At 42.4% G+C, this 12,870-nt stretch overlaps 1 protein-coding gene across 2 annotated transcripts in view; it reads left to right on the top strand.

The window, feature by feature from the left end:
- APOB (apolipoprotein B) overlaps positions 1-12,037 on the top strand; it is a 39,699-nt gene extending 27,662 nt beyond the window's left edge. The window contains exons 26-29 of one of the 2 annotated variants that reach the window (XM_069580259.1): positions 416-7,990; positions 8,747-8,861; positions 8,977-9,163; positions 10,115-12,037. In XM_069580259.1, the coding sequence (XP_069436360.1) occupies positions 416-7,990; positions 8,747-8,861; positions 8,977-9,163; positions 10,115-11,755 (9,518 nt within the window). In that variant the 3' untranslated portion in view covers positions 11,756-12,037. The remainder of the gene's footprint in view (positions 1-415; positions 7,991-8,746; positions 8,862-8,976; positions 9,164-10,114) is intronic. The other variant, XR_011255125.1, reaches the window with a different exon arrangement.
- Positions 12,038-12,870: the final 833 nt, after the last annotated feature.

Below are 12,870 nucleotides of genomic sequence, written 5' to 3'. Positions count from 1 at the left end.
CCCTGCAAATAGGGAACCCTATACTTTTTCTTTCCTACCTTTATCCCTCCCTGCCTCTCTTCTTTTGGAAATATTTATTAAACACATATGTATCAAGTATCCTACTAGGCAGTAAGAGAGAAAATGAACAGATAAACTAGCAGTTAGATTTCAGTGTGAAAGATGCTGTGATACAGTCTAGGTATAAAGTGGAGGCACTTGAAAGGGAAACCCAGCAAGGTCTATGGTAGTCAGGGAGGGCTTCTGGGAGGAAGGCCTTTTGCTGTCAGATTTTATGCTCACACTACAGATAGAGGAGACTGTGGCACAACTGACCCAGACCAGTGGGACTTTATTACTGAAAGCCTTTCACCATAGAAATTGTTCTGGAGATGCATGACTTCATTTAATCAGTGTGTTTTGATTTTTATGCTAGGATCTGGAAAAACAGCGTATGACCACAGGAATACACTCACGTTATCAGGTGATGGGTCTCTACACCACAAATTTCTGGATTCAAATGTCAAATTCAATCACGTAGAGAAAAGGGGAAACAGTCCGGCCTCAAAAGGTCTGCTAACATTTGATGCATCCAGCGCCTGGGGCCCACAAATCTCTGCGTCAGTCCATTTGGACTCAAAGAAGAAAGAGCATTTGTATGTCAAGGAAGTCAAGATTGACGGACAGTTCAGAGCCTCTGCATTCTATGCTAAAGGTGCATATGACCTGTCTTATCAGAGAGATCCTGCCACGGGCCAGCTCACTGGAGAATCCAACCTGAGGTTTAACTCCTCCTACGTCCAGGGCACCAACCAGATAACAGGAAGGTACGATGATGGCACTGTCTCCATTACCTCCACCTCGGATCTGCAAGATGGCCTTGTGAAAAATACTGCTTCCCTGAAATATGAGAACTATGAGCTGACACTGAAATCTGACACCAACGGGAAGTATGAGGACTTTGCCACTTCAAACAAAGTGGATCTGACCTTCTCTAAGCAGAATGCATTGCTCCGTTCTGAGTATCAGGCTGATTACAAGTCACTGAGGTTCTTCACCCTGCTTTCTGGATCTCTAAATTCTCACGGCCTTGAGTTAAATGCCGACATCATGGGCACTGACAAAATTAATAGTGGTGCTCACAAGGCAACACTCAGGATTGCCCGGGATGGAATGTCCACCAGTGCAACGACCAGCTTGAAGTATAGTCCCCTGGTGCTGGAGAATGAACTCAACGCGGCAGTCAGCGTCTCTGGGGCATCTCTGAAATTAACATCAAACGGCCGCTTTCGAGAACACCATGCGAAATTCAGTCTAGATGGAAAAGCTGCCCCCACAGAGGTGTCGCTGGGAAGTGCTTATCAGGCCATGATTCTGGGTGTCGACAGCAAAAACATCTTCTACTTCAAAATCAGCCAGGAAGGACTCAAGCTTTCAAATGACATAATGGGTTCATATGATGAAATGAAGCTTGACTACACAAACAATCTGAACGTTGTAGGGTTCTCACTGGACTTCTCTTCCAAACTTGACAACATTTATAGCTCCGACAAGTTTTATAAGCAAAATTTTAATCTACAGTTAGAGCCCTATTCTCTGGTAACTACTTTAAACAGTGACTTGAAATTCAATGCTCTGGATATGACCAACAGTGGAAAATTAAGGCTAGAACCTCTGAAGTTGAATGTGGGTGGAACCATAAAAGGAGCCTACCAAAATGATGAAATAAAACACATCTACACTCTTTCTTATGCTGACTTATCTGCAAGCTATAAAGCAGACACTGTAGCTAAGGTACAGGGAACAGAGTTTAGCCATCGGCTCAACACGAACATTGCTGGGCTTGCTTCAACTGTGGACATCAGTACAAGCTACAATTCAGACTCCCTGCATTTCAGCAATGCATTCCGCTCTGCAGTGGCCCCATTTACGATGACCATCGACACACACACAAATGGCAATGGGAAGCTGGTTCTCTGGGGACAACACACGGGGCAGCTGTACAGCAAATTCCTGTTGAAAGCAGAACCTCTGGCCTTTACTTTCTCCCATGATTACAGAGGATCCACAAGTCACCATCTCACGTCCAGGAGGAGCGTCACCACTGCTCTTGATCACAAAGTCAGTGCCCTGCTCACTCTGGCCGAGCAGACAGGCAACTGGAAACTCAGGACCCGGTTGAACCAAAATGAATACAGCCAGGACTTCAGTGCTTACAACACAAAGGACAAAGTTGGTGTTGAGCTCAGTGGACGAGCCCTGGCTGACCTCACTGTGCTGGACTTCCCTATTGCAGTGCCTCTTGTACTCAGCAAGTCCATCAACGTCATCGACACTTTAGAGATGAGGGACTCTGTTGGTCAGCCCCAAGAATTCACTCTTGTTGCTTCTGTAAAATACGATAAGAACCAAAATGCTCACACCATCCATCTCCCATTCTTCAAATTCCTGCCAAAATATTTTGAGAAAACTCGGGTAGTAGTTATAGGTGCGCTGGGGGCTGTACAGAAAGAACTGAAGCGCACCCATATTGATCAGCACATGAGGAAATGCATGGCAGCCTTGGACAGACTCTCACAGCAAGTTAGTGATTATCTGAGCATGTTCAATTGGGAGAGACAAGTTTTGAGTGCCAAGGAGAAACTAACTGCTTTCACAGAAAATTATAGAATGACAGAAAATGACCTGCAAATTGCATTAGACAATGCCAAAATCAACCTTAATGAAAAACTGTCTCAGCTGCAGACATATGTGATACAATTTGATCAGTATATTGAAGATAATTATGATTTGCATGATTTTAAGACAACTGTTGCTAAGATTATTGATCAAATCATTGAAAAATTGAAAATTCTTGATGAACATTATCATATCCGTGCCAATTTAGTAAAAAAAATTCGTGATCTGTATTTTTTTATTGAAAATTTTGATTTTAACAAAGTTGGAAGTAGTACTGCATCTTGGATTCAAAATATGGATACTAAGTATCAAATAAGAATCCAGATACAAGAAAAATTGCAACAGCTCAAGGTACAGATTCAGACTGTAGACATCCATCACCTTGCTGAAATGTTCAAACAGCAGGTTGAAGCTGTTGACATCAGAGTGCTTTTAGATCAGTTGAGAACTACAATCCCATTTCAAAGAATAAAGGAAATTATTGAGCATGTCAAATACCGTGTTACAAGTCTTTCTGAAGGTTTTGAAGTAACTGAGGAAATCAAAGCTTTCAGAGTCATGGTCCATGAGTTCATTGAGATGTATAAAATAGATCAACACATCCAGGTTTTAATGGATAAATCAGTGCAGTTGGCCCAACAATATAAGCTGCAGGAGACTGTTCAGAAGCTAAGCAGTGTCCTACAGCAAGTCAAGATGGCAGAAATTGTTGAAAAATTGATCGGGCTTACCGACAATGCTCTCAAGCAGCTTGAAGCATTGTCTTTTAATCAATTCCTTGAAGAAGTAAACAAATTCCTTGACATGTTGGTAAAAAAATTAAGGTCATTTCATTACCACCAGTTTGTAGATGAAACCAATAACAAAATTCATGAGGTGACTCAGCGAATCAATGATGAAATTCAGGCCCTGGGACTCCCACAGAAAGCAAAGGCACTCAGACTGCTTGTAGAGGATGCCAGGATTGTGGTCTCAGCCTATCTGGAAAACCTGAAGACCACCAAAATCACCTTATTCTTGGATCGGCTACAGGAGGCTCTAAGTTCAACATCTGTAACTTACATGAAAGCAAAATTTCAGGAGACCCTGGAAGATTTTCGAGACCGAGTATATCAAATGGATGTACGTCAGGAACTCCAGCGGTACCTGTTCCTAGTGGGCCAGGTTTACAACACACTTGTCACCTACATTTCTGACTGGTGGGCTCTTGCTGCTAAGAACCTTACTGACTTTGCAGAACAGTATTCGATACAAGACTGGGCTGAAAACCTGAAAACATTAGTAGAAAAAGGGTTCACTGTTCCCGAAATCCAGACCACCTTTGGGACCATACCTGCCTTTGAAATCAGTCTCCGTGCCCTTCAGGAAGCTACATATCAGACTCCTGACTTCACCATTCCCCTGACAGATCTGAGGATCCCATCCTTTCAGATCAACTTCAAAACACTAAAGGATGTGAAAATCCCATCCAGCTTTTCCACGCCAGAATTTACCATCCTTAATGCTCTCCATGTCCCTTCCTTTACAATTGACTTCGTAGAAATAAAAATAAAGATCATCAGAACCATTGACCAGATGCTGAACAGTGAACTGCAGTGGCCAGTCCCGGAAGTGTACCTGGGGGATCTGAGCGGAGTGGATGCCATTCTTGCTGGAATCACTGTGCCAGACTTCCATTTACCGGAAATCACTATTCCAGAATTTGTCATCCCAAATCTTAACCTTACAGATTTTCAACTTTCTGACCTTCACATCCCAGACTTCCAGCTTCCCCGTATCTCACACACAGTTGAAATACCTGCTTTTGGCAAGCTGTACGGCATTCTGAAAATCCAGTCTCCCTTTTTCACATTAGATGCAAATACTGACATTCAGAATGCAACAGCTTCGGAAAACCAGGCGGAGATCGAGGCTTCCATCAGCGCCAAAGGAGCATCCAGATTAGAAGTGCTCAATTTTGATTTTCAAGCAAAAGCACAACTTTCAGACCCTACGATTAATCCACTGGTTCTGAAGGAATCCGTGAGGTTCTCTAGCAAGTACCTGAAGACAGAGCATGAGAGTGAGATGCTCTGGGTTGGAAATGCTATCGAGGGAAAGTCAAACACAATGGCAGGTATACACACAGAAAAAAATACACTGGAGCTCAGTAACGGTGTGCTCGTCAAAATAAATAATCAGCTTACCCTGGACAGCAACACAAAGTACTTCCACAAATTGAACATCCCCCAGCTGGATTTCTCCAGCCAGGCTGACCTGCACAGTGACCTCAAGACCCTGTTGGAAGCTGGACACATAGCATGGGCTTCTTCTGGAACAGCATCCTGGAAATTGGCCTGCCATGAATTCTCAGATGAGGGAACACATGAATCCCAAAGTAGCTTTACTGTGGAAGAGTCCATCACTTCCTTCAGATTGTCTAATAAGATCAACAGCAAACACCTAAGAGTGAACCAAAAAATACTGTATGAGTCTCGATTCCTCAACTTCTCTAAATTTGAAATCCAGTCACAAGCTGAATGCCAGCATGTGGGTCGCAGTGTTCTAACTGCTAAAGGCCTGGCACTGCTTCAAGAGGGGAAGGCGGAGATAACTGGCAACCATGATGCTCATTTAAATGGGAAAGTTGTTGGAACTTTGAAAAATTCTCTTTTCTTTTCAGCACAGCCATATGAGATGACTGCATCCACAAACAATGAAGGGAACTTAAGAGTTAGCTTTCCATTAAAACTGACAGGGAAGATAGACTTTCTGAATAATTATGCACTGTTTCTGAGTCCTAGTACCCAGCAAGCCAGTTGGCAAGCAAGTGGCAGGTTCAATCAATATAAGTACCATCAAAATTTCTCTGCTGGCAACAATGAGAAAAGCATCGAAGCCCACATAGGAATAAATGGAGAAGCCAACCTGGATTTCTTAAATATTCCTTTAACAATCCCTGAAATGACTCTACCTTACACAAAGCTCACAACTCCCCAGATGAAAGAAATCTCCTTATGGGAAAAGACAGGCTTGAAGGATTTCTTGAAAACAACAAAGCAATCATTTGATTTAAGTGTAAGAGCTCAGTATAAGAAAAACAAAGACAAGCACTCCATCCCAGTTCCTCTGGATGCCTTCTACGCACTTAGCCATCGTAACATCAATTCCTTCTCCAGGCTTTTCGAGACAGTCAGAAACCAGGCACTAGATTTTTTTATCAAATCCTATAATGAAGCAAAAACTACATTTGATAAGTACAAAGTTGAAAAATCCCTTAACCAGCAACCCAAGATCTATAAAATTCCTGGATACGCTATTCCAGTTGCCAACATTGAAGTGTCTCCCTTCACAGTGAAGATGTTAACATTTGAGTATATGATCCCCAAAGAGATCAGCACCCCCAGCATCACTGTCCTGGGTTCTGGCATCTACGTACCCTCATACACGTTAGTCTTGCCATTCTTAGAGCTGCCAACCCTTCATGTCCCTAAGGAACTTTCTGAGCTTTCTCTTCCAGAGTTCAAGGTATTGAGTAGTATAAACAAAATTTTAATTCCAGCCCTGGGCAATATGACCTATGATTTTTCCTTTAAATCAAGCGTCATCACACTGAATACCAATGTTGGTCTTTATAACCAGTCAGATATTGTCGCTCATTTTCTTACTTCATCATCTTCTGTCATGGACGCACTGCAGTACAAATTAGAGGGCACCTCAAGTTTGACGAGGAAAAGAGGACTGAAGTTAGCCGCAGCTTTGTCCCTGAGTAACAGATTTGTGGAGGGCAATCATGACAGTACCATTAGTTTCACCAAGAAAAATATGGACGCATCAGTGACGACAACAGCAAGAGTCCAAATTCCAATTCTGAAAATGACTTTCAAGCAACAGCTTCATGGGAATACCAAGTCAAAACCTGCTGTCTCTTCAGTCATTGAATTAAAGTATAATTTCAATTCCCCCAAACTGCTCTCTGCTGCTATGGGAGCAGTTACCCACAAGCTCACCTTAGAAAGCCTCACCTCTTACTTTTCCATTGAGTCATCTACAAAAGGAAGTGTTGAGGGTTCTTTTGGTTCACAGGGATATTCAGGGTCTCTTGCCAGTGAAGCCAGCACTTACTTGAATTCCAAGGGCACCAGATCTTCTGTGATACTGCAAGGAGCCTCCAAAGCAGATGGTCTCTGGGACCTCAAAGTAAAAGAAAATTTTGCTGGAGAAACCACACTCCAACGCATATATACCATCTGGGAACAAAATATAAAAAACCATTTAGAGCTAGGGGGCCTCATTTTAACATCTGGAGAGCATACAAGCAAAGCCACCCTGGAGCTCTCCCTGTGGAAAATATCAGCTCTTGTTCAGGTCCATGCACATCAGCCCAGTTCCCTCCTTAAAATCAATTACCTTGGCCAGGAAGTCTCCTTGAATGTTAACACTGAGAACCAGAAAATCAGCTGGAAAAGTCAGGTCCAGGTTCATTCTGGGTCTCTCCAGAACAATATACAACTCTCTAATGACCAAGAAGTGGCTCGCTTTGACATGGCAGTCTCCTTAGAAGGGCACCTACGGTTCCTCAAAGATACTGTCCTACCGGTTTATGACAAGAGCTTATGGGACCTCCTAAAGCTGGATGTCACCACCAGCCTTAATAGGAAACAGTATCTCCGTGCTGCAACTGCCGTCATATATACCAAAAACCCCAATGGTTATCTTGTCTCTATCCCCATGCAAGAATTGGATGATAAATTCATTATTCCTGGACTGAAACGAAATAATCAAAATTCCGTTTATGTCACACCTACATTCCAAGTCCCCTTTACAGATCTTCAGTTTCCATCCTACACACTTGACCTCAGTGAAATAGAAATCTACAAGAAGCTATGTACTCTTCCATTGACCTTAAACGTATCAACTCTACCCAAAGTAAAATTCCCCAGAGTTGATGTGTTAATACAATACTCTAAACCAGAAGCCTCCTCTGTTCCCTTTTTTGAGATAACTGTGCCTGCATCTCAGTTGACTGTGTCCCACTTCACCCTTCCCAAAAGTATTTCAGTTGGCAGCACTGTTCTGGATCTAAACGCGGTTGCCAGTAACATCGCAGACTTTGAGCTGCCGACCATCACTGTGCCTGAGCAGACTCTTGAGATTCCTTCCATGAAGTTCTCTGTACCTGCTGGAATTCTTGTTCCTTCCTTTGGAACACTGACCGCACGTTTTGAAGTGGCCTCGCCCTTGTATAACACCACTTGGAGTGCTGGTTTGAAAAACAAAGGAGATCATGTTGAAACATTCCTTGACTCCACATGCAGCTCAACCATTCAGTTCCTGGAATATGACCTAAATGGTAAGGAAATTTCCTGACTCCCCGCCCCACCCCACACACACAGGCTGTATTTCTTTCTTTTTTTTTTTTTTTTTTTTTAAGACTTTGCTTCTATTTGGCTGTGCTGGGTCTTCGTTGCTACCTGGAGTTTTCTGTAGTTGTGGCTAGTGAGGGCTCCTGTCTAGTTGTGGTGCATGGGCTTTCATTGCAATGGCTTCTCTCGTTGCAGAGCATGTGCTTCAGTTGTCGCAGTTCCCGGGCTCTAGAGCTCAGGCCCAATAGTTGTAGTACGCAGACTTCGTTGCTCCTTGCCATGTGGGATCTTCCCAGATCAGGGATCAAACCCATGGTTCCTGCATTGGCAGCTGGATTCTTTACCACTGAGCCACCAGGGAAGCTCCCTCACCCTCTGCACATGCTGTATTTCTTCAATGAGAGTTGTAAATAAATCATTATGTATTTAGATAGGACTTGAGGCAAAGCTGCTCTATATAGCAAAATTTAAAAGAGGCAGGAAGGAGATACATTTATACTCCATGTGTGAAAACCATCCTGTTGAAAACCTACTGACATTCTACAGAAATAGTTTCAGAGAAAATAGGTGTTTCTGTAATCATTTTAGGACGAATAAGGTCTCCTATTTTTTTTTTCAAATGAGGACTGCATGTTACAAACATATATGACATTTACTTAAGATAGAATTCTCTGTTTTCACAAGGAAAATATTTATATCCTGCAGTTACTAATCTAATGAAATATAAAATCTGTCCCATACAGTTGTAGGAACACACAAAATCGAAGGTGGCATGTTAGTGTATAAGACTAACGCATCATTTGCACACCGTGACTTCAGTGCAGAATATGAAGAAGATGGCAAATATCAAGGACTTGGGTAGGGAACTTTTAATTTCATCTTTTTTCCAGTCATTGTGGTGTCTGCCATCTCCACCTCCTTTTCGTGAAGGCCCATCTGTTTCTTGGGGGGTTTGGGGTGTTTTTGCTTTCAGGTACTGGAATGGAAAGATTGACCTTAACATCACCAGCCCAACATTAACTGATGTCTGTCTGCACTACCAAGAAAATGAGAACCACTTCTTCTCATCAGTAGCCTCCCCAGCCATAGGCACTGTGGTCATCGACGTGAAAAACATTAGCGATACCTTATTGGGATGGAACCTCTACTACCGCCCTCAGGTGAGTCCCATATAGTGGTTTACACTTATCAAGAGCAAACATGGAATATGGGCAGATAAATTGAAGTCCATACAAAGTATTACCTGGGCTTTCCAAAACCAGGTAAAACACAAGCAATGAACTGGTCAAACTTCTCTTCTGAGGAACTATTCTCCAGAAAGTGTTAGGAGTCTTTCGTTGATTGTATGAAATGCACATATGACTTTCTATTACTACTATTACTTTATTACATTTGGGTAATTCTAGAAAGATGAGAGTTTTGCCTCATCACCTAAATCATGGACAAACTCTGCTGTATGCTGAGTACATTTTTCAGATTGGGGCATCTGGAGTATTTGAGGCTTCAAAATTCTTCCCTACAATAGGACTGTTAGGTGAAATATGCCAAATCCCTCTCACCTACCATACAAGTTCTGCTGGGGCCAAATCAAAGATGCCATTAGTAGAGAAGAGGAAATAATCAGGTTCTATTATTAAAGTTTGTCATAGGCTTGGAGGATGGATGGCACCTGATATTGGTCTTCTAGGTCTCTCTTAGATGGACCCTGGACATTTTTCATTTTTGTTACATCTTCTCTGAATTAGTGTTTTCCTGGGTTTTTTTTTTTTCCTCCCCATTCTCTCCTTCCTCCTCCTCCCTCTTCCTCCACTTTCTCCTCCTCTTCTGATCTTGAGTCCTAGAACAGCCTTGATGTTAAATGTCACTGTACAAATGCTGTACATAATTTTATCCTTTCTGGGGCATGTGTTAAAGAGGAATTAACGAGTGTATTTGCTTAACCATAAGACAAACACATATGAAAGATATGACATGTGAAAGATAAATCTCCATCAGAATATGAAAGATCCTCTGATCTTTACTTTTAATTGCTAATGAAGTTTTAATGTAGTGTATTATGTAATCAGGGTAATTGAAAACATTTTCCTTTAATCCTTTTCTGCTGGTCATAGGCCTCTCCAGATAAAATACTCAACATATTCAAAATTGAGTTGAGGGTCCTGGAATTGGATGATGAAGTTCAAATCAAAGCTAACTGGGAAGAAGGAGCAGTGTCCGAGTTGCTAAGCTCGCTCAAAGACAGTGTGCCCAGGGCCACGGGAGCCCTTTATGACTATGTCAACAAGTACCACCAAGAGTACACGGGACTTGATCTGAAAGATGCTTCTTTAAAACTGAGGAGAGGCCTGCAGGACAGCGCTGATCAGGTGTATCAAGGGGCCATGAGGCAGATTGATGAAGTAGACATGGAGCTCCAAAGGATGGCCAGAGGCACCACTGAAACCTACCAGCAATGGAAGGACAAGGCCCAGAGTCTGTACCAGGAACTGTTGGCTCAGGAGGACCGCAGTGGTTTCCAGAGACTCCAGAAGAAGGTGTCAGACAGCTTAATAGGAGTTACTCAGGGATACAACGTGACAGTCAAGCGTGCAACTGACTTGCTCATTGATCTCCTGAGTGTAACCAGATTCCAGCTCCCAGGAAGAGCCAGGAACTACACTGCAGATGAGCTCTGCACTGTGGTCATACAGGAAATAGCGAAGCGACTGTCCCAGGTACATTCAAATATCCATAATGGGTTACATATACTGTTTTCCTATTTACTATACCTGATTGAAGAGTCTGAATTATACAAGGACCTAAACAATAAATTTTCTTTTACATCAATGCACAATCAACTAATAAGTATGGTCTTGGAGTATGTGAAAATGTCTATATTTTTCTCACAAGAGATCCAAAAGGCACTTAGTTACCTCCAATCTACCATGATGACAGAGATGCTAAGTGATCTTCAGAGGTCTCGACAAGACACTTTCCAAGAGATAGAAAGGGAACTTAAACGCTTCAAGGAGAAGAAATTGGCTGATTTCATTAATCAAACCCTACAGAATATCAATACAATCTTCGACATATACATTTCATTTGTTTTTAGATTCCTGAAAGAAAACCTAGACTATAACTTTGTTGAGTTTAATGAACTAATCCAAAACAAACTTCAGGTAGCTTCTCAAGAGTTACAGCAGCTCCATCAGTACGTGCAGACCCTTCACCAAGAATATTTTGATCCAGCTACGGTTGGCTGGACAGTGAAATATTATGAATTTGAAGAAAAGATCATCAACCTGATCAAGAACCTAGTAGATGTCCTTAAGGACTTCCATTCCAAATACGCTGTCGGTGCTGCTGATTTTGCTTCCCAACTCTCAAGTCAGATTAAAACATTGATACAGAAATATTTGCAGGAGTATCTTAGAATCCTTGCCAATGCAGAGGAAAGGGGGAAAGAGAAGATTACAGAGCTTTCTACCAGTGCTCAGGAAGTAATTAAAAGCTGGGCTGTTGCAGTGAAGGAAATCATTTCTGATTACCACCAGCAGTTCACATATAAACTACAGGAGTTTTCAGACCAGCTCTCTGATTACTGTGAAAAATTCATCTCTGAGTCTAAAAGATTGATTGACCTGTCCATTCAAAACTACCACATGTTTCTGAACTATATCATGGAGTTACTGCAAGAGCTACAATCAGCCACAGTCAATGACATGAGCCCCTACATAACGGTTGCTCCAGGAGAGTTTACTATCACCTTCTGAGTTTTTATAGCAATTCTTCAATTAGACTTTCACATAGTAGGGAAAAAACTCAAACCGTATGTATTAATATAGCTTTTGACCAAGCCAGCCCTGTAACAGGCAGCTGGACCCAAGCAGAAGCACATATGAACTGGACCTGCACTGAAACTGACATAAGTTCTCTGAAAGTCTCTGAACTCTGGGGAATGACATTTTTTGCAAGTTCAAGAAAACCAGGATCTGAGTTATTTTGCTAAACTCTGGGAGAGTAAGAACAAATAAATTCTTTATCGTGTATCATAACACTCATCGTGATTCATTCACATTGAAAGATAGAGGAAATGAGAGTATTTATTCGACTGTCTGACATTTCAAAACCTCTGGAACACATACTGTTTTGAGTGATAGGGGAAAAGGAGAATTTAAGAAGGGACGTATTTTGCCACCTGAAAGGAAGTAACTGATCTCAGAGAGTGTATTTGCCAAGTGAGAATGAAAAATTATTTGCAGAAGCTTTCACATAATTTGATCCACAGGAGCATCTCATTATGTGATACACAGTCTTCCTCAGCCATCAGTCTGCATTTGCCAGGCAAGGCTCTCTGCTAGGCTCTGAGATAAATCACCAGGCCCTTTATTTCACTCACCTGCCAGGAATGGAGAAGGAATGGCTAAGAAGTCCTAGCCCCCAAGGACCTCATGGAAGTGGGGACCCTAGAGGCTCCCTGAAGCTTGGCCAGGACCCATTCATGGCTGAGGAGGAAAGGGTAGGAGAGGAGGCATGGGCATAAAGCATACATTTATGCTGTTGAGTTTCTTTATTTCTCCAAAGTTCATATCCAACCATCCTAAGTGTAATCAAAACCCAAGTGTTTCCCTTGCTTCATCCACTCACCTCAAACTCTGATCTTAAACACTGCTAACATCCAGTCAGGGACTTCCCAGGTGACCGAGTGGTAGGGAATCTGTCTGCCAATGCAGGGGACATGGGTTCGATCCCTGGGTTGGGAAGATCCCTTGGAGAAGAAAATGGCAACCCACTCCAGTATTCTTGTCTGGGAAATCCCATGGACACAGGAGCCTGGCAGGCTACAGTCCCTGGGGTCACAAAAGAGTCAGACACGACTTAGCAACTA

Source organism: Ovis canadensis, chromosome 3 (genome assembly GCF_042477335.2).
Source record: "Ovis canadensis isolate MfBH-ARS-UI-01 breed Bighorn chromosome 3, ARS-UI_OviCan_v2, whole genome shotgun sequence".
Lineage (NCBI taxonomy): Eukaryota > Metazoa > Chordata > Mammalia > Artiodactyla > Bovidae > Ovis > Ovis canadensis.
This window is presented reverse-complemented; position numbering and strand designations above follow the sequence as displayed.